Source organism: Engystomops pustulosus, chromosome 4, assembly GCF_040894005.1.
Source record: "Engystomops pustulosus chromosome 4, aEngPut4.maternal, whole genome shotgun sequence".
Lineage (NCBI taxonomy): Eukaryota > Metazoa > Chordata > Amphibia > Anura > Leptodactylidae > Engystomops > Engystomops pustulosus.
The window spans coordinates 44,369,743-44,388,647 of NC_092414.1; the positions used below are offsets into that span (position 1 = coordinate 44,369,743).

At 42.9% G+C, this 18,905-nt stretch overlaps 1 protein-coding gene across 9 annotated transcripts in view; it reads left to right on the top strand.

Annotated features, from left to right (window-relative positions):
• The window catches only part of NME5 (NME/NM23 family member 5), a 309,787-nt gene extending 300,241 nt beyond the window's left edge, over positions 1-9,546 (top strand). For 8 of the 9 annotated variants that reach the window (XM_072145806.1, XM_072145810.1, XM_072145805.1 and 5 more), the window contains 2 exons: positions 3,314-3,432; positions 9,371-9,546. In XM_072145806.1, coding sequence (XP_072001907.1) covers positions 3,314-3,432; positions 9,371-9,439 — 188 coding nt within the window. In that variant the 3' untranslated portion in view covers positions 9,440-9,546. The remainder of the gene's footprint in view (positions 1-3,313; positions 3,433-9,370) is intronic. The other variant, XR_011854826.1, reaches the window with a different exon arrangement.
• Positions 9,547-18,905: the final 9,359 nt, after the last annotated feature.

Here is an 18,905-nt window from a genome sequence, read left to right on the forward strand (position 1 = left end):
GTGCTGGAAAACTCGGCTTATACACGGGTATATACGGTATTAAGATAATTGCACAAAAAGTAGAGTTAGACACTGAGGATGGTTTAGTTTTGTTAGAATCTGGTCTATTGGGGTCACCAATTCTCGCACGCATTCCAATATGTAAGTGTTTTGATAAAATTTGACAGTGGTTTGAGAATAAATTTGAAATTAATAGTTGCGCAACATACACAAAGTTATGGCAGAATTTTTACCTGCAGGAATTAACACAATTTCAGAGGTAAATTCTGGCAAGATAGAGGGATACATTTTATTGCACAAATATTTATCGAGGGCAGATTGATGCCATTTTCACTGTTAAAAGAAATATTTGTTATCTTATAACATAACTTATTATATAAGTTTTATTTTCAATATCTTCAGTTGGCATAAAGGGTTAACACTGTTAAAGGGAAAGGAATTTTAAGAGTTAAAAAATATACAGAATTAGAGGTTTTGGAGAAATTAAAGGGCACAAGTAGAACCCTATCCAAAATCTATAAACTCTTGTCTAATGATATAGTAAATGTGATCTTAGTAATGCAGATTTTTTCCATATGGTCTGGAACTGTAAACATGTGATCACATTTTGGGAATTGATCCATACTGAGATATATAAGACCGTGAGCTTGGCTATCCCTAATACGCCAGAGGTATTGGTTTTAGGTAATATGGAGGATTTGATAGGCCCTGGTTACAAAATACACTGAATTTCTACTGCATTATATGTGGCCAGATACCTATTGATATTAGGGTGGAAATCCCATAGAGCTCCATCGATAAATGAATGGGTAATTCAACTGGAAAAATTTAAAAAAATTTAAGAAATTAAATTGTGTGAGAGGAGGAAAGGGGATTTATGGCGTAAGAAATGGTTAGTAGACAAGTGGAAGGGGGGAAGGGGGAAGCTGGAAAAAAGGGGAAAAGAAAAGGAAAAGTTGTGTTTTTTTTGTTTTTGTTTTTTTCTCTCTCTCAGACCAGGGAGGGGTGGGATGGTGGTAAGAGGGAGGGTGGTCTAAGGATATATATTGGTTGATGTACAATGTCATCCTATTTCATATTTACAATGTGTAATGTATAAAAAAGTCAATAAAGAAATTAAAAAAAAAAAACATTCCTATGATTTGCGTTAGGTTGCAGGAAAAGCATTATAAGTTAATAGCACGATGATATAAAACCAATAAAATCAGGTCTATATGCTCGACCACCCTATAGCTTTCTCTACCACTCATTTGTTTAAGACTAACACCAGAAGGGCCCAAATTAACAGGGGGGATCTCTTACTACACACCTTATTGCAGCAGCGAAGGCTTTAATCCCATCTCTGTGTGGCAAGTCAAGAGCAGATTTGTCGCATGGAGTAACAGTCAAGCTGGGCCTTTCACACACATGAACAATTTGCGAAGACTTGGCAACCGTGGGTTGAGTACAGGATAAGACATCACCACAGGTAGGCTCTACATAGTTATGAAGGGTTCAGAGCTGCTCCTAATAGAGTGTGACCTTCTTCCATTAATAGCCTTACATACAGGGGACTAGGGATTACCTCAAGTAAAAGGGCGAGACACTGAATCTCTCCCCTCCCCCTTTTTTAATGTTTACTTTAATGTTACTTTATGGAGCGTTGTTAACAGCTCTTTTTGTACGCATACATTACACTCTAATGCAACTGTGCTGACACCTTATATCATATATTATATGGGGGAAACCTATGGCACGGGTGCCAGAACTGGCACTCAGAGCAATTTCTGTGGGCACCCAGGCTGTCATCCTAGCCCAGAGTTTGCTAAACAGGACTCATGGCCTCCACCTGCAGTCCAAGGAAACCCAGGACATACCATGCTCTGTTCTATTTAATACACATCCCCGACCTGAGACTACTGGAGGAGAAAGAAGGTGTTGACACAACAGGGTGAGCTATGGATCTTGTTGATCAGGGGACCCTGGAGGAAAGCTACAATGATACACTGAATTCTTTCTACTGTATTGGTGTCATCAGGACACTGATACAATGGAAAGTTGTGACAGAGCAGGGAGCTACAAGTAACTGCTTAAATAGCCATGTTGGCACTTGGCAATAAATCAGTGGGTTATTTTTGTCGTTTGGGCACTCAGTCTCTAAGAGGTTTGCCATCACTGCCTTATATGGTCAGTGGTGTACAGTTACTGTTTATTTTCCCATTGGAATATGTGTTTATGATCACTGTGTAGACACAGTCAGGCTCCCATCTCGATGTACACAGAGTCTCTTTGATAGAAGTGAATGTGTTGATGTATGCTGCTCTCTGTCAAAAAAATGATTAAAAACTGAATATATAATCTTACATAGATTCTTTATTTCATGAGCCCCATTGACTAATGCTCAGAAAAGTCCACACTATGTTGAATTTGTATGTGAAGGCTTACGGTTTGTATTATCCCACAACGCCTTCATCTTTGATGACTAATGGTTTGTCTAGAGAACCGGGACTGTGATGGGCACGCCTGTGGCATGTACCCTTGCTAATCTTTTTCTTGCTTGTTTCGAGAATCACTACATCTATTCTCTGGACAATCCCTTTGTTTTAAAAATCCACCAATTAAAAAAAATCCACCAATATGTGGATAACATAGTAATCGTGTGGGAAGTAACTTGTACCCAGTTTTTTAAATTTGTGAACTACTTGAACACTAGTAACCAGATGAACATGCGTTTTACCGCAGTATATGAGGAAAAAGAGCTCGCCTTTTTGGACGTAAAGGTAAAAGAAGAGAAGGGAGACTTATATACATCAGCTTTTAGAAAAAGCTACTAATTCACTTCTTCAATTGGATAGTTTTCACCCATCGCACACGAAAAGTGGGTTGCCTTATAGTCAGCTGCTATGTCTTAGAAGGATCAACAGCGATGATGTGCAGTCTAGCTTACAAGCTAAGGAACTTAGTTGTCGTTTAACCGGTTCGCGACCGCCCGCCGTGTATTCACGGCGGCGGTCGCGCTGCATGGAGAGGGCTCACGGGCTGAGCCCTCTCCACAGCCGGTAAGTCTTTGCTGCATATTGCAGCAAAGGCTTACCGGTAACATCCGCAATCGGTGCTAGCACCGATCGCGGGTGTTTTCACAGCATGGGCTGCCGGCAAAGCTGCCGGCAGCCTCAAACAGATAGCCGCCATCTTACCTGGGATCGCCGCTCCCCGTGACGTCATCGGGGGGCGGCGATCCCTCTCCATGGTAGCCTCGGGTCTTGTATCATGTAATCTGAGATAAAGGTAGATAAACTTTGGGTTTTATACTAATGTTTTCATTATCTTTCAGCTCCTATTGAACCCACATCCACTGGAGAAGTTGCCTTGGATTACCTGGACCTTTTTGTTAATCCAGCACTAATATCTGGACTATTTCATCTTTGCAAGGAGAAACCATCAGACCCTTATGTATGTTAAGTTGCATAAATTACCTTGTTTATTTTGCAATTACATTTTTATTAGTTTTGGAGTGGTATAAGTCTTTTTATTATACAAAAAGTCAAAGAAATTCAAACATGTATCATAATATCACTTCACAGATTCACATTCGTGCTCTTGAATTTTCTTTGTTCTCTTCTGTGAAGGAAACAAAAATACCGATTCTATATTGAATATGTAACTATGTTTTCCTGGATGGTTTAAGGAAAACAGTGCCTCTTTAGCTACCTTGTAAAGCAAGCAATTTATCATGAAGCGTGACTTTCAGGAAGCTTAAGCGTTTAGGGAATCTGTTCCTTCTGGAATAGAAATACTGGTTTGGCTTTAATTCAACATCATGTCATGGGGAGTTTGTCTATAGGATGGGGGAATCTCATATATACAGGAAAATACAGGACTATAAAACACGGATTACTAATCCCGTGAAACAAAAAGCCTGGGTATTACATTAAATTACTGCTCTGGCGTGCTGGATGTGCTTGTTTGGGGGTACCAAATAGATGTAATTAAAAAAGCGGAGAAACGCATTAAGGAGGTTAATAGATCTGACTTACTCCAGAATATCGACAAAAACAAAAAAGACATCCAGGGCAGTACCCAACTTACCTTTAGCACGACATTTAGTAGACAGTTCAATGTAATTAAAGGTATAGTTAGAAAAAATCTCTCCATTCTTACACAAGATCCTGAACTATACAATTTGATAAAAGATGGGAGTTAGATTTATTCCTAGAAGAGCTCCAACTCTGGGTAACCAACTCTCTCCTAGCTTGTATCAGAACAAGAATGCTAAAACTTCTCCTTGGCTTGCATATCCTGGGAACCACAAGTGTGGCCACAGGATATGCAAGATGTGTTCACACATTATACCAGGGAATAAAATTTTATCATATTCCACAGGACAACATACTGTCAAATCTTATATTAATTGTAACACCACCCATGTGGTATACATTATTTCCTGAACATTGTGTAAGGTTCAATATGTTGGCTGCACCACAGGTCCCCTGAAGATCAGGTTATGCAGACATCTATCTGATGTCTCTAATAATGCTTATAATATATCTGCAGTTTCACAACATTTTAGAGACGTACACAACAAGAACTGTGCAGGATTCAAATGGCAAGCGATTGAAAGGGTTAACCGCCCACCGAGGGGGGTAGACCATCAGAGAAAATTGCTCAACAGGGAATCCTTTTGGATTTTTTCGATGGAAACTAGGATACCCAAAGGATTAAATGCTAGACAAGATATTATTCTTTGCTATTGATTTTCCATACTAGGATGCTCATAATTACATGTACAATAGTTTTTCATGCTTTCTTTTCTGCATAACTATATATTGTATTTGTTATTATTGAAATCAATGCTATTTTTGGATGAACTGGCATTATGTATGAATATTCATGTCATTTTGGTAGTATTTATTTTATACATCCATATTGTCATTGTTTGCAATAATGGTACTTTATTTCCATACTATTACCATGTTTTTCATTTTATCTTGTATCTCCATAAGTTGATAAGGTTTTAGCCTTAATGGGCGTGACTCATGATTGTGCTACGAACTTCTCCGATCACGTGATGGGTGTTTCCCTTCAGGAGGGGGAGGTCTTTCTATGTATGGTCATTACAAATAGTATGTCCGCTCACATTTTATGTAGACCTTGACAAAGACACTGCTGTGTCGAAACACGTCGGTCTGTGACGCTAGCTGTGCACTTCCTTTTGTGGTTTTACCCCTTGGATTAATAAAGAAAATATTTTTCTACTCATCGCTGTGTGCTGGACCTGAAGCTATTTGTTTCGCCAAGTTTATGTAATTCTCAATTGCATCTACCAAAACTAAGTGACTACTACATTCTATATTTAAATAACTATTCCACAAGGAACTGCCATAATTTTACCAAAGACTTCGCTCACTCAGAATACATCTGTGTGAGAACCATTTGTCATGAACCAATATAGCTGCTAAGTTTTGACTAGTTCTCATGGCTTTTTGTAAGCGACCTGGCCCTTTTTTGTTTTTGCGTTTTCATTTTTCACTCCCCGCCATCAAAAATCTATGTTAAGAGCTCTGTGAATTGCACTTCATAAGTGATGGTATTTAATACACCATGCCGTGTACTGAAAAGCGGGAAAAAAGTTCCAAATGCAGTGAAATTGGTGAAAAAATGCATTTGCACCGTTTTCTTGTGGGCCTGGATTTTACGACTCTCACTGTGCGCCCCAAATTACATGTCTTTTTGATTCTTTGAGACGGTGCAATCATGGGAACAACAAATTTGTATGGGTTTTATAATGTTTTCATTCATGTTCAAGAATTAAATCCTCCTGTATCAAATTTTTTTTATTTTGCCATCTTCTGGCGCTAATAACTTTTTCATACGGGGCTGTGGGTGGTGTAGTTATTTTCATTACTTTTTATTGAATTTTTTATATTTTTAAAAATGGCAAAAAGATGCTATTTTCCATTACAGGGTTAAATGCAGTGAAAAAACATTATTATATTTTGATAGAGCAGGCATTTTCAAATGTCAATACCTAATGGGGCTCATTTACTTACCCGGTCCTGTCGTGATCCCGCCGTGCGTTGTCCGACGTGGATTCGAGTTCTGCCGGGATTCACTAAGGTTGTGCGCCCGATATCCAGTAGGTGTCGCTGCTGAGGAGTATACCTGCTTCTTCTCGGTGCATGTAAGTGCTTGATCTTGCGACACATTACGTTTTTGAATTCTGTGGTTTTTCCGAATCCATCCGGTTGTCCGAAGGCCACACCTCCCCCACCCCCATTTCTGTCACGTGAAAGCCTGCCCTATTGCGCTAAAAATCCGATCGCGTGCGCCAAAATTCCGGCTGAATTTGGAGCAAAATGGAAAAAATCTGGACAAAAGCTCGGCCGCGGAGCCCTTAGTAAATGAGCCCCAATGTGTTTATTACTGATTTTTACTGTTCATTTATATGACTTCTAGGGCAAGGGGTGGTTATTAGAATTTTTTAGTTTTTTTATATTTTTTTTTTTTACTTTTTTTCTTTTTACTTTTTTTCAGACCCCCCTAGGGTACTTTAACCCTAGGTTGTCTGGAATTTTCCTCCTCATTCATTACAAAGTGCAATCGCACATCATAATAAATGTGTTTGGAAGACTCAAGGCTGTCATGGCTACCGATCGCTCCCCCCCGATCATGTCCCGGCGAGCGACGATTCTGACCAAGATGGCGGTGCCCATGAGCTGCCATCTTTTTGAAGCAGCTGGCAGCTTTACCATGGCGATGGACGGTTTGACACCCGCGATTAGCGCTAGCAATATGCAGCAAAGACTTTCCGCCAATGGAGAGGGCTCAGCCCGTGAGCCTTCTCCTAGCACCATGCTATGACGGCGCGCAAGGGTGTATGCTTTGTGATTAAGTGTATGCGTGTTGAGATTTTATAGTAAAGTACCACTGTTATATAATCACTACTGTGCATTGCGTTCAATTCTAATAATACATGTGGGAACCTCTCAGTAGTGCCACAACTATTTTCCAATTCATTATCTTCCTGAAAGTCATGCTTGATATTAAGAAGGCTGCCTTGCAAGGTATCTTAAAGAGCCATTGTTTTTCTTATCCCATCCTGGAAAACATACATGCATGTTTCCTAGATTCCCCTCGTGGAGCTTCAATAGCTTACACACACACCTGCAAGGTGCCCTTAAATGGCAAAGTCTCTGTAAGGCTCTTGCTCTAATGGAAGCATTCTGATCATACAGCTTTAACAGAAGTATTGTTCTCCTCCATATCCAACACAAACAGCAATACAATAACACAAAGTAAAAGGGAAATTACATTAATCAATAATAAAAGTAAATGTAACATACATACAAATGTACAGAGAACAAGGAAACAAAAATTAGGCGATCTTTGTATCATAACTAACAATACTATGTATTGTAGAATTAGCTTCCTCCTCCCAGTGGTCTCTATGGGGCATATTTATCATTTGCAGCGGCATACATCAAGAGGCCCACTCCCGGCCGTCCATGCCCTCCACTTGGCGTGAAGGTGACGTATGGGGTAAATAATTGCAAGTGCTACCAATAAGTTAGCATTTGCGATTATTTCAGGGCCTCTTCGCCATGCCAGGTCCTGATAAATATGCCCCTGTGACTAATTTTCTGTTTCAAAAGAAAGATTTTACAAAATGTAAATACAAAACTGTACCCTTGCCACATACTTTTTCCATCTAAATACCACTCTGTAAATTTTAGTGAGCCTCTACTTTGGAAGTAAGGAACAACTTATTGGCCCCAGGAGAGGTCTTATTTGGCCAAGCATAGATGCTTGAAAACTCAGGCATATTACTACACATGAGATTTTTCCTTGTCAGAAGAGCATCTGACAGCACTATAATACTGCTTGTGCAACATTTATACATGAGAATGTTCAATGGGTTTTAATACTTTTGCAACCCACTGTACGTTACTGAAGTGACCATTTTTAACTGTTTTTAACCCTTTGTGACACATATGGCTACTTTTAAATTAGTAAATAAGTAATAAATTAGTAATAAATTTTTAAAATTTTAGTTTTATTTGGGTTTAACTCATCTGGGACCGCTAGCTGCGGGAGCAGGACCTGGTCTCCGGTGTGAGAGACCTGTAGAGACCCTAGGGAGAAGGGAGATGCGGTTTAATACTGCTTCTCCCTTCTTCTCTCCTTACAGCATTGCACTGAAGTAGCGTAATATAATAATAATAATAATTCTTTATTTATATAGCGCACACAGATTACGCAGCGCTGCACAAGCATATCAAATTGGTCCCTGTCCCCATGGGGCTCACAATCTAAACAACCTACCAGTATGTTTTGAAGTGTGGGAGGAAACCGGAGTACCAGGAGGAAACCCACGCAAACACGGAGAGAACATACAAACTATTTGCAGATGTTGACCTGGGTGGGATTCAAACCCAGGACCCCAGTGCTGCAAGGCAGAAGTGCTACTCACTCAGCCACCGTGCCGCCCAGAGGAGAGGAAGCTCTGGAACAGATGCTGCCAGCTCTATAGGCTCGGCAGTCACATGACCACCAAGTCTAAAGGGGTTAACCAGAGCTGCTGGGTCTAATTAGACCTAGTCCAGCTCTGATGAGAATCCCCAGTCACACGTGGTCATTTCCTCTGTAACTGGGGCTTTTGTAGATGCCCCAGTTACAAGGGAAAACTCGCAAAAAAAAAGGAAAAAAAAAATAAACTGGGAAAATGTCCTCCAAGGGTCTTTTATGACCTTATGGGGGATATATAAAGTAAAAATACACACACACACACACACAAAATATTAACAAATATTAATAAAAATACATTCACATTGCCTCATATAATTAAAAAAAATCCCATGCTACACTACAAAAAGCATAGCTATTGTCGCCCCGTTTGCCTGAGACTTTACATATTATATATGAAAAAGCCCAAAGCGAAATTGTTGATTCATTAATAATGTTTATTTTTAGTTAATTAGAAACATATGTACTATAAATTACAAAAAAAACTTTTTTTTCCAAAATGAAAAAACTCAAATAAAAATGAAAAAAATGTTTAAACTTTTATTACATTTTAACCAGCTCTATGGTGCTTTACAAAATTTTTTTAAGGTAGCATGCAAAAAAGAAAAGTTATGGCCCTTACGAAAGGGCACTAGAGCCTTTTCAGGCCACGCCACTAAGGGGCTAAAGAAAATGGCAATGTTTATCACAATGTGATTTTTCTTACAAAGTTTTGTAAAATGTTAACCTGTCAATTCGCTAAAGAAATGAGTAGCATCCTTGTGATGAGACATGTTATGAGACATAAAAGCACATGTGAGTATGTATACATATGACATGTAAACTGTGGTGGTCCTAAGTTTTACTGTTTTTTGTCTTTTCCCTACAGTTATGGCTTGCTGACTGGCTCTTGAAACACAATACTAACAGACCTGAAGTTTGTGATAAAGCAAATTAAGACGAATGTTTTACTTTTTAAGTGTAAGAGATTGTTTTGTCTGGAGTTGAAATGACTTCAATTGTCATACCATTTTACAACATTTTTATTAAAATTGTTAAAATGTTGACAGTTTACTTCTCATTTATTCATTCTACAATACTTTAGAACATATTGCACAATGTGTAATAGAGGATGTTGTTCCCTTTTGTCACAAAAACTGTTTCATTTAATGGAAGCATGAAAGAATAACATTCTGCCATAAAGAACCCCCATATAGTATTAAAATAATGTCATCATAAAACTTTTTGTTTTAAGTTGTAAACTTTGTATGACGCATTTTGGTCATACTACTTTGGTCATTTTACTAGTTTGAGTCTGTGCCGAGTAACTTATGGACGAATCCAGTAATGGTTTAGTCCTGAGGCTTATCTATAGTCAGCAGATTGCTGGAAGCAAAGCCATGGTCGCCAAGTTTTATAGAACTTGGCAAATGTGCCATGGAGCGATGAGGTAATGTCCTCCATATGCATAATGTAATTTACCTATGTAATGCACATGGCTATTGTTGGAGGAGTAGTCTTGTTCAGAATACAACACAGGGCAGCAATATTTAGAAAATGTAGCAGGTAGCGCTTGTATGCCAGTGCCGAAATATCACAGTGGTGGAGTTGGAGAAGAGGAGGTTCCAACCCTATCAAGTCTCCCCTAATTATTAATTTGTTGTAACTTCTGTCAAAAAGTGGTGAAAACCATCAAGACCAGAACACAAGAATAAAGGTTCCCTCATTTTCTCCAGTTTGGTCTTCAAGCTGGTCAGGACTGTATCTAGCTATTTGAGTTATGTCACAGTAACTCAGTTAGCTCTAGATATAGAGCTCACTTAGTTACTGTGACATAACTCAAATATCCGTCTCTTTTAGGCACAGGAGCGAGTGTTGCGTAAGGTCCCTTTCAAAGGAAGTGTTATTTTGAGAGAATTGAGAGCGAGGAGGCAGGGAGGCTAGGTAATGTCTTAATTGTGGAGCCTTCCAATTGCTCAAGGATCGATCAGACAACCTAGGGTTAAAGTACCCTAGGGAGTCTGAAAATTATTAAAAATAAAAATAAAAAAAAGTTCCCTAGAACTGATATAAATATAAATAAGCAGTAAATCATAAACACATTAGGTATGGCTGCGTCCGAAAATGCCAGATCTATCAAAATATAATAAAGTTTTTTCACTGCGTTTAATCCCGTAACAGAAAAAAAGCGCTCAATGTCAAAAATGGCACTTTTTTGCCATTTAAAAAAAAATAAAAAATTCTATAAAAAGTGATCAAAAGGTCATACAGTCCTAAAAATAATATAATTGAAAATATTATCAAATTTAGCAAAAAAATGACACCACCCACAGCTCCGTACAACGAAGTATGAAAAAGTTATTGGCGCAAAATAAAAAAAAAATTGTACATGAGGTTTTAATTTTTGTAAATGTATGAAAACATTATAAAACCTATTCAAGTTTAGTATCCCCGTCATCGTATTGACCCAAAGAATAAAGTAGACATGTCATTTGGGGTGTGAAGTGAAACACGTAAAATCCAAGCCCACAAGAAAATGGCGCAAATGCGTTTTTTCACCATTTTCACTGCATTCGGAATTTTTTTCCCGCTTCCCAGTACATGGCAGGGAATATTCAATACCACCACTATGAAGTGCAATATGTTACGCAGAAAATAAGCCATCAAACAGCTCTCTATGTTTAAAAAAAATAAAAAAGTTATACATTTTTGAAGGTAGGGAGTGAAAAATGGAAATGAAAAAACAGGAAAGGGCTTGGTCCTGAACCGGTTAAGTATTGGTAAACAATTTTATGCAAATAATTAATCCTCTGGGATGCCCATTAAATTTAAATGCTGCATCTGTTTTTTCCCTAAGGTGGTCAGGTAAGCAGACGTTTTAAGGCCTTTGATTTGGACCAATAGATTTGAAAGTTAGACAATTGAGCAAAGGAATGTATTTACTTTGGGAAGGGAGATCTGGGGGTTTGTCAGGAAGAAGAGAAGGTTGTCGGTATATGTAGAGCCCCGAACCACAATCCATGAGATATCAGTGTTATCATGAACATGACAAAGAAAAGGTTGTAGAGGGATGACATCCCTGCCTAGTGCCATTTCATATGTCAAAGCTATCGGAAAGAGCAGACGCAGAGGGATGAGACATAATCCAGCAAAACATTCTGATAGGAATGCCATATTGATGGAGGACTTCAGACATGTAAGACCAACTCACCCTGTCAAATGCCTTCTTGGCATCGGTTGACAGCAGCATAAGTGGCAGATGATCTGTTTGGGCTTTGTATATCAAGTTTATTGCTTTGGTTGTATTGTCTCTGGCCTCCCTGCCTTGTAAAAAAAACTGTCCTGCTGTGAGTGAATGGCAAGCAAGACTTTCACAAACAGTTTGAGGTCCCGATTTAACAAAGAGATTGGTTGGTAATTGGAGCGTAGAGTCTTTACCCGGTGTGGGTATCATTGCTCTTTGTTTGCTAGCATAAACTCTAAGAGAATGAAAGGAGCTTCTAAGGCATCTGCCTCCTTCTCAGTGAGGATGGGAAGAGTCAGAAAGACTGGTCAAGATTGTACAAAGTTTAGTAAGAGTAACTGAATGTGGCCGCTATGTCAGAATTTAGGTGTTAGTTATGCCCAAAGGCTTCATGATTTTAGGGATATAAGTGCATGAGTGTTGAAGACCCAATGCTCTGGCTAAGGACCTGTTACATTTATCACTGTACTCATAAAGTTGTCTACTACACTTAACCAAGACCCCCGTGCTTTACCAATGAATAATGTTCTGAGAGATTTGTGGGCCCTCTATTAAAGAAATGCATAGGTCGTCCTTGGGGGTTCGTTTATGATATGTCTCCAGTCCCTTCATTTTGTCCAGTAGAGATGTTAGCTTCTTGACCCTCTCCCTCAAATGACTAGAACCATGGGTGATCAATATCAGTAAATGTTATGTTCATGGCCTTCCCAAGCAACGCACGGGTCAATAACCTCTAAGAAGGTCCTGGAAAAGTGTGTCTGAAGGTAATTTCTCATTTCCTCTGCAACTAGTGTATCCTCCAAAAGCAATGTTTTCCGCTTCGTCCCCCATGACGGCCCAACCTGGAGGATGCCCCTTGACCTCTGCAGGGACAGGAAGAAGAGAGGTTAAATGCTCCCCCCCCCCGCATCCTCCGGCCAGTGTTCTTCCTGTCCCTGCTGAGGCAGGACAAGAGAGGTGCCCTCTCTCCTCCAGGGGGGGGGGGACGAAGCTTCCATAGGGAACTTATGGGTAGTCCTGGCTGGCTAAATCCCGGCGGGCTGGGGCGTTCGGTCGGCTTCGTGCCTTCCCTTTCGCCGCCCTTCCGGTCCGTTTACCTTGGCCGCCGCTCCGCGATCCTAGTGTGAGCGCGCGGCGGCCGAAGAAACTACATTTCCCGGCGTCCTCGAGGTCCGATGACGACTTCCGCAGTGCACTGTTGGGAGCGGGAGCATGGTGTGGTGGCCTCTACAGGGGGATGGGCTCCCCATTAAGGTATTTAAGACACCTGGAGCGGGTTAGTCACGCTGATCTCAGGTCTAAGATCTGTGTGTGACGCTGCGGTGCTGTGCTCTCATGTTGTGTGTTTCTGAAAACTTTCCTGTGTGCTTCCCCGGCTTTATGATGGCTGACGAGGCAGACCCTACCTTCCTGCATCCTCCGGTTTCTGTAAGTGGGGTCATTTGTGCAGGTTTGGGCTTTTTTACTGTGTGTAAAGATAGCGGGTCATTTATTATCCTCCGCTTGCCTTTTCAGGAGAAAGACCAAGGGTCTAAAGGGAAAGGCAAGGAGGATAAAGGGGATAAGACGAGCAGGTCTGAAAAAACCGAGAAGAGTCGACTTAGGAAGTGTAACATGTGTGCTCACTCTATGTCCGACTCATACAAAAAGCCGATTTGCAAGTCTTGCATCGACAATTTTATGAGAGAGGAAAAGACGTCCTTCTTAGATGAATTAAAGGGGTTTATTGAGGAGAAAATAAGTTCTTCAGTGGCCGCTGCTACGTCCAGGCCCCCACCAAGTAAGAAACCTAGAGTGGAGCCGGATTCTTCTATATCTGAGGAGGGGGATGACTCGGAAGCTCCCTCATGCTCATATGTGGAAGATGATGATCCTATGGACTCACAAAAAACAGAAGATACACGTCATCTGTTTCAGTTTGAGGAACTCGATGGTCTCTTAAAGGCAATAAGACAGACCCTGGAAATTGAGGAGATTCTCCCTCCCAAGTCTAAGGAGGAAGAGGGTGTTCCCCCTGAATGACACCTTAAAAGAGCTGGTTTCAGAGGAGTGGCGAGAGCCAGAAAAGAGAGTCATTGGGGTAGATTTATCAAGCTGTCTGAAAGTCAGAATATTTCTAGTTGCCCATGGCAATCAATCACAGCTCAGATTTCATTTTACCAGTGCTCATTAATATTTTAAAGGGAAGCTGTGATTGGTTGCCATGGGCAACTAGAAATATTCTGACTTTCAGACAGCTTGATAAATCTGCCCCATTGTGTCCAAAAGCTTTAAGAAGAGACTTGTATTTGAGCCAGAGGAGTCCAAGGTGTGGGACACTTGTCCAAAAATGGATGTGCAAGTCACAAAGATAGTAAAGAAGACTGACCTTCCATTTGAGGACGCGGCACAATTAAAGGACCCAATGGATAGGAAGTCTGACTCTCTGCTAAGAAAGGCCTGGGAGACATCCATGCTCAATCTGAAGACTAATTTAGCTTCTACTTCAGTGGCGAGGAACTTGCTGTACTGGCTAAATGAACTGGAATCCCACATCAAGGAGGGAACTCCAAGGTCAACAATCTTGGAGAACTTTCCTTTGCTAAAATCAGCAACAGCCTTCCTTGCAGATTCCGCAGCCGAGGGAATTCGTTTTGCTTCCAAGGAGGGAGCACTCACTAACTCTACTCGACGGGCACTGTGGCTGAAACAGTGGAACGGTGATATCAGATCCAAAGCAAAGTTGTGCAGCCTCCCCTTCTCAGGGGAATTTGTGTTTGGGCCAGAATTGGATGCTATACTCGAGAGAGCATCAGATAAGAAGAAGGGCTTTCCTGAGAGATCGATACCCAAGAAGCAGCCCTTTCGGGACTTTAAAAAGGATTCCTACAAGGATAAAGGGAAAAGGGGACGCTGGAGCTACCCGAAAAGAGGTAAAGGGAGAGGGTTTCTGTTCTCCACCCCAACAGACCCTAATAGAAACAAAAAACAATGATGCCATAGTAGGGGGAAGATTGCTAAGATTCAGAGGAGAATGGACAAAAATCACTTTAAATCCCTGGGTCTTAGATATATTACTGCACGGTTACAATATTGAATTCTTCAAACTTCCCCCTACAAAATACATGCCACCTTCATCATCTATGTCACTTACATCCCACAACTTAATATGGCAAGAAGTAGCTTCCCTTTTGTCTTCTGGAGTGATTATACCTGTCCCACAAGATCAAGAGAAATCTGGGTTTTACTCTTCTCTTTTTTTGGTAAAGAAACCGAACGGCACAAACCGGCTAATCATCAACCTGAGAGGTCTCAACGATTTTATCGTCTACCGAGAATTCAGGATGGAGTCGGTAAGATCAGCCACACACATTATTCACCAAGACGCATTAATGTGCACTATAGACTTAAAAGATGCATACTATCACATCCCTATACACCCTTTCTCACAGAGATTCCTAAGGTTTTCTGTCTTGTCTCCAGAGGGTTCTACACTACACTTTCAATTTTATGCACTTCCCTTTGGAATATCATCTGCACCAAGAACCTTTACAAAGGTGATGGCAGAGGTGGTGGCGTCTCAGACTACAGGACGTACTGATCGTCCCGTACCTAGACGACCTGCTTATTATTGGCCAAGACAGAGAGAGCTTAGTCTTTTCAAGAGATCTCACCCTAGAAACCTTAAAAAAACTGTGATGGATAGTAAATTATCAGAAATCAGAACTTTCCCCAGCTACTGTGAGGAAATTCCTGGGAGTAAACTTGAACTCAGTTTACCAAATGTCGTTCCTTCCACTGGACAAGGGAGACCACATCAAGGATCTGATAACGAGGTTCAGGAAAAAATCGGTGATCTCCATCAGAGAGGCAATGAAGATCCTGGGCTCTCTAACAGCCTGCATCTCCTCGGTAGCCTGGTGCCAGGCCCATTCCAGAACACTCCAGGGATGGATCTTAAGATCCTGGAACAGAAGACAGGAGGATCTGGACAGGAAAATCCCGATTCCACCTGCTGTCAAGAAAGACCTGTTATGGTGGTTGGAAGACGGAAATCTGAGGAAGGGAATATTTTGGTCAAACAGCCCTTACATTCCAATCCAAACAGATGCGAGCCAGAGGGGCTGGGGGGCAGTGATGCCTCAGCATTTTTCTCAGGGTACCTGGTGTGAGACACTGAAGGGGTTAACTGTGGATGGGCGGTATGTTTCCCCTAGGTTTTGCTATTATGCAAGGCCTTAGTGCTGAGGTTGTGTTGTCCAGCACCTTGGACACAGGTGATGGGAGCAGCCTAATCAGTGTGCATAAAGTGGCTGAGCAGAGCTAACAGTGTTGTCACTCTCTGGAAGGAGGCTGGAGAGCACGCAGCCTTGACCTCTGTGCCTGGAGCAGCCAAGTGTTTTGTTAGTGGTGAGTCAGAGAACCATTGTTTAGTTAGCACCCTGACGGGTAGGATATTATTTTGTTTTTGATGCCTGAATGTAAAGGCTGTTTTATTTTTCCTGCTGAAATAAACACAGGCTAGACCTGTTTTGGACTATACTTTGGGGTCACTGTCGTGAACTGCATCACAGCACCCCGCTACCACGGTCTCTACTGGGCCAAAACCCTTACATATGGTGCTTCGGATTGCGGGCAGTTCAAAAAAGACACACACCTGAAAGGCTGGCTACATCCTACAACATTGCATGGCCTGGGTGAAAGCAGCAGGCAAGGTGCAGGATAAAGCCAAGATGGAGGACTTTATTAAATACCTGCAAGAGGAGGCCAGAGCTAATCGGCAGCAGCAGCAGGCCATGCTCCAGCAGCAGGAGGAGAGGTCCCGCCAGCAGCAGGAAGAGTCCCAGGCTAATCGGCAGCTGCAGCAAGCCATGCTCCAGCAGCAGGAGGAGAGGTCCCGCCAGCAGCAAGCCATGCTCCAGCAGCAGGAGGAGAGGTCCCGCCAGCAGCAAGCCATGCTTCAGCAACAACAGGAAGAGTCCCGAGCCATGTTCCAGCTGATGATGGAAAAATTTTCTGGCGTTATGGCAGCTCCACAAGCGACGACTACTGAGGGGTCCCATACTGGTCTGCAAGGGTACCCCGTTGTCCAGCATTCCGCACGGGCTGCAGTACAAAAGGCCTTACAAAAAATGGCGACGACCGACGACGTGGAGGCGTATCTCACTGTGTTCGAGCGAGTAGCTGAGCGAGAGGAGTTACCGGCTGAGCAGTGGGCAGATGTCCTGGCACCGTTCCTGACCGGCGAGTCGCAGAAGGCTTACTACGATCTGAGTGAAGCGGAGGCCCGTAAGTACCCCCAGCTAAAGGCGGAGATTCTGGCTCGTCTTGGGGTCACCGTTCAAGTCCGCTCCAGCCGGGTCCACCAGTGGGCTTACTCAGAAAAATTACCCCCACGCTCCCAAATGCATGACCTGATCCATCTTGTCCGGAAGTGGCTACAACCAGAGGACTGCACCCCAGCACAGATGGTAGAGAGAGTGGTCCTCGACAAGTTCACCCGTTCTCTGCCCTCTCGGCTCCAGCGGTGGGTTGGACAGGCCGGTCCCACAAAAGCTGAGGAGCTCGTGTCCCTAGTAGAGAGGTATCGGGCTACGGAGGACCTTCTACTTACCTCTCCCACACGAAGCAGTGCCAGTGACAGGGTCACCAAACCATCTGGTAAGACTGCTACTGCGGAAAAGGGGAGACATGTCAGGTTGGGAGGGGGTTCATTGGGGGGCGTGTATTCCCAGAAACCCAGTGAGGCTCGTGACAGAGGTCATAGCCGTATCCAGTGCTGGCGATGCCATGAAATGGGCCATATTGCTGCCAACTGTCCACTGTCAGTGGAGCCAATGGACTGCAACCAGACCCGGCGAGTGTCACTGTTTGCCCGGCCGGTTCTGGCGGCCGAGTCAGTCACGGATGCAGAACCCCAAGTGTGCATGGTCACAATTGGTGGTCACACAGTGGAAGCCTTGCTAGACTCAGGGAGTCTGGTCACCCTGGTGCGGGGAACTTTGGTTGATCCTGGACTATACAGTGGGCGGAGAGTGGGAGTGTTGTGCATACATGGGGACACTCGCGAATATCCCACTGCTGTCATCAACCTACATACCCCTTGTGGAACTATTGCCCATGAAGTGGGGGTGGTGGGGACCCTGTTTCATGAAGCTATTATCGGCAGAGACTTACCGGTGTTTTGGGATCTCTGGAGACGAAGACCCACCTCAGGTGCTGTTGCAGATAATGGACATCAGGTATGTCCGGTCTTGGCCCCTGAACCCTTTGAGGCCGATGTACCCACACCAGCAGTAGGGGTGACCCCATGTGATGAATTCTCTCCCCTAGAGGTCCTAGCTGGTGAGGTCGAGGGCCATGAGGAGGTGGCCGACATGCCGGACTTTGAGATTTCCCGTGAAAATTTTGGGGCTGCACAGCTCCAGGACCCTACCTTGTTAAAAGCACGGGAGAATGTTAAGGTGATAAATGGGGTACTCCAAATACCAGGGGCTGACAAAATATACCCCCGAATGGTGATTGTTGGGGAACTATTGTACAGGGTCGACCAGATACGGGGTGAGGAGGTTGAGCAACTTGTAGTACCCCAATCTCACCGTAGGCTGGTACTAGAGTTGGCACACAAACATGTGCTGGGAGGGCATTTAGGTGCTGAGAAGACCCGAGAGAGGATCCTGCAGAGATTTTTCTGGCCCGGGGTGTGGGAGGAGGTAAACCGGTATTGTAGCTCCTGCCCTGAGTGTCAACTTACTGCCCCGGTCTCCCACTTCAGGAGTCCTTTGGTCCCGCTACCAATCATTGAGGTGCCATTTGAACGGATTGCAATGGATCTGGTTGGCCCCATAGTCAAATCCTCAAGGGGGCACCAATACATCCTAGTTATCCTGGACTACGCTACGCGGTATCCCGAGGCGATACCATTAAGGAACACCTCCTCCAAAAATATTGCTAGGGAGCTGTTCCAGGTGTTCTCACGCACAGGCCTCCCCAAGGAAATCTTGACTGACCAGGGTACCCCATTCATGTCTAGGGTAATGAAGGAGATGTGTAAGTTACTGCAGGTAAAACAGCTCCGCACCTCTGTGTATCATCCTCAGACAGATGGCCTGGTCGAGAGGTTTAATAAGACCTTGAAGGGGATGCTGAAGAGGGTGGTCAGCAAAGATGGGAAGGACTGGGATTGTTTGTTGCCCTATTT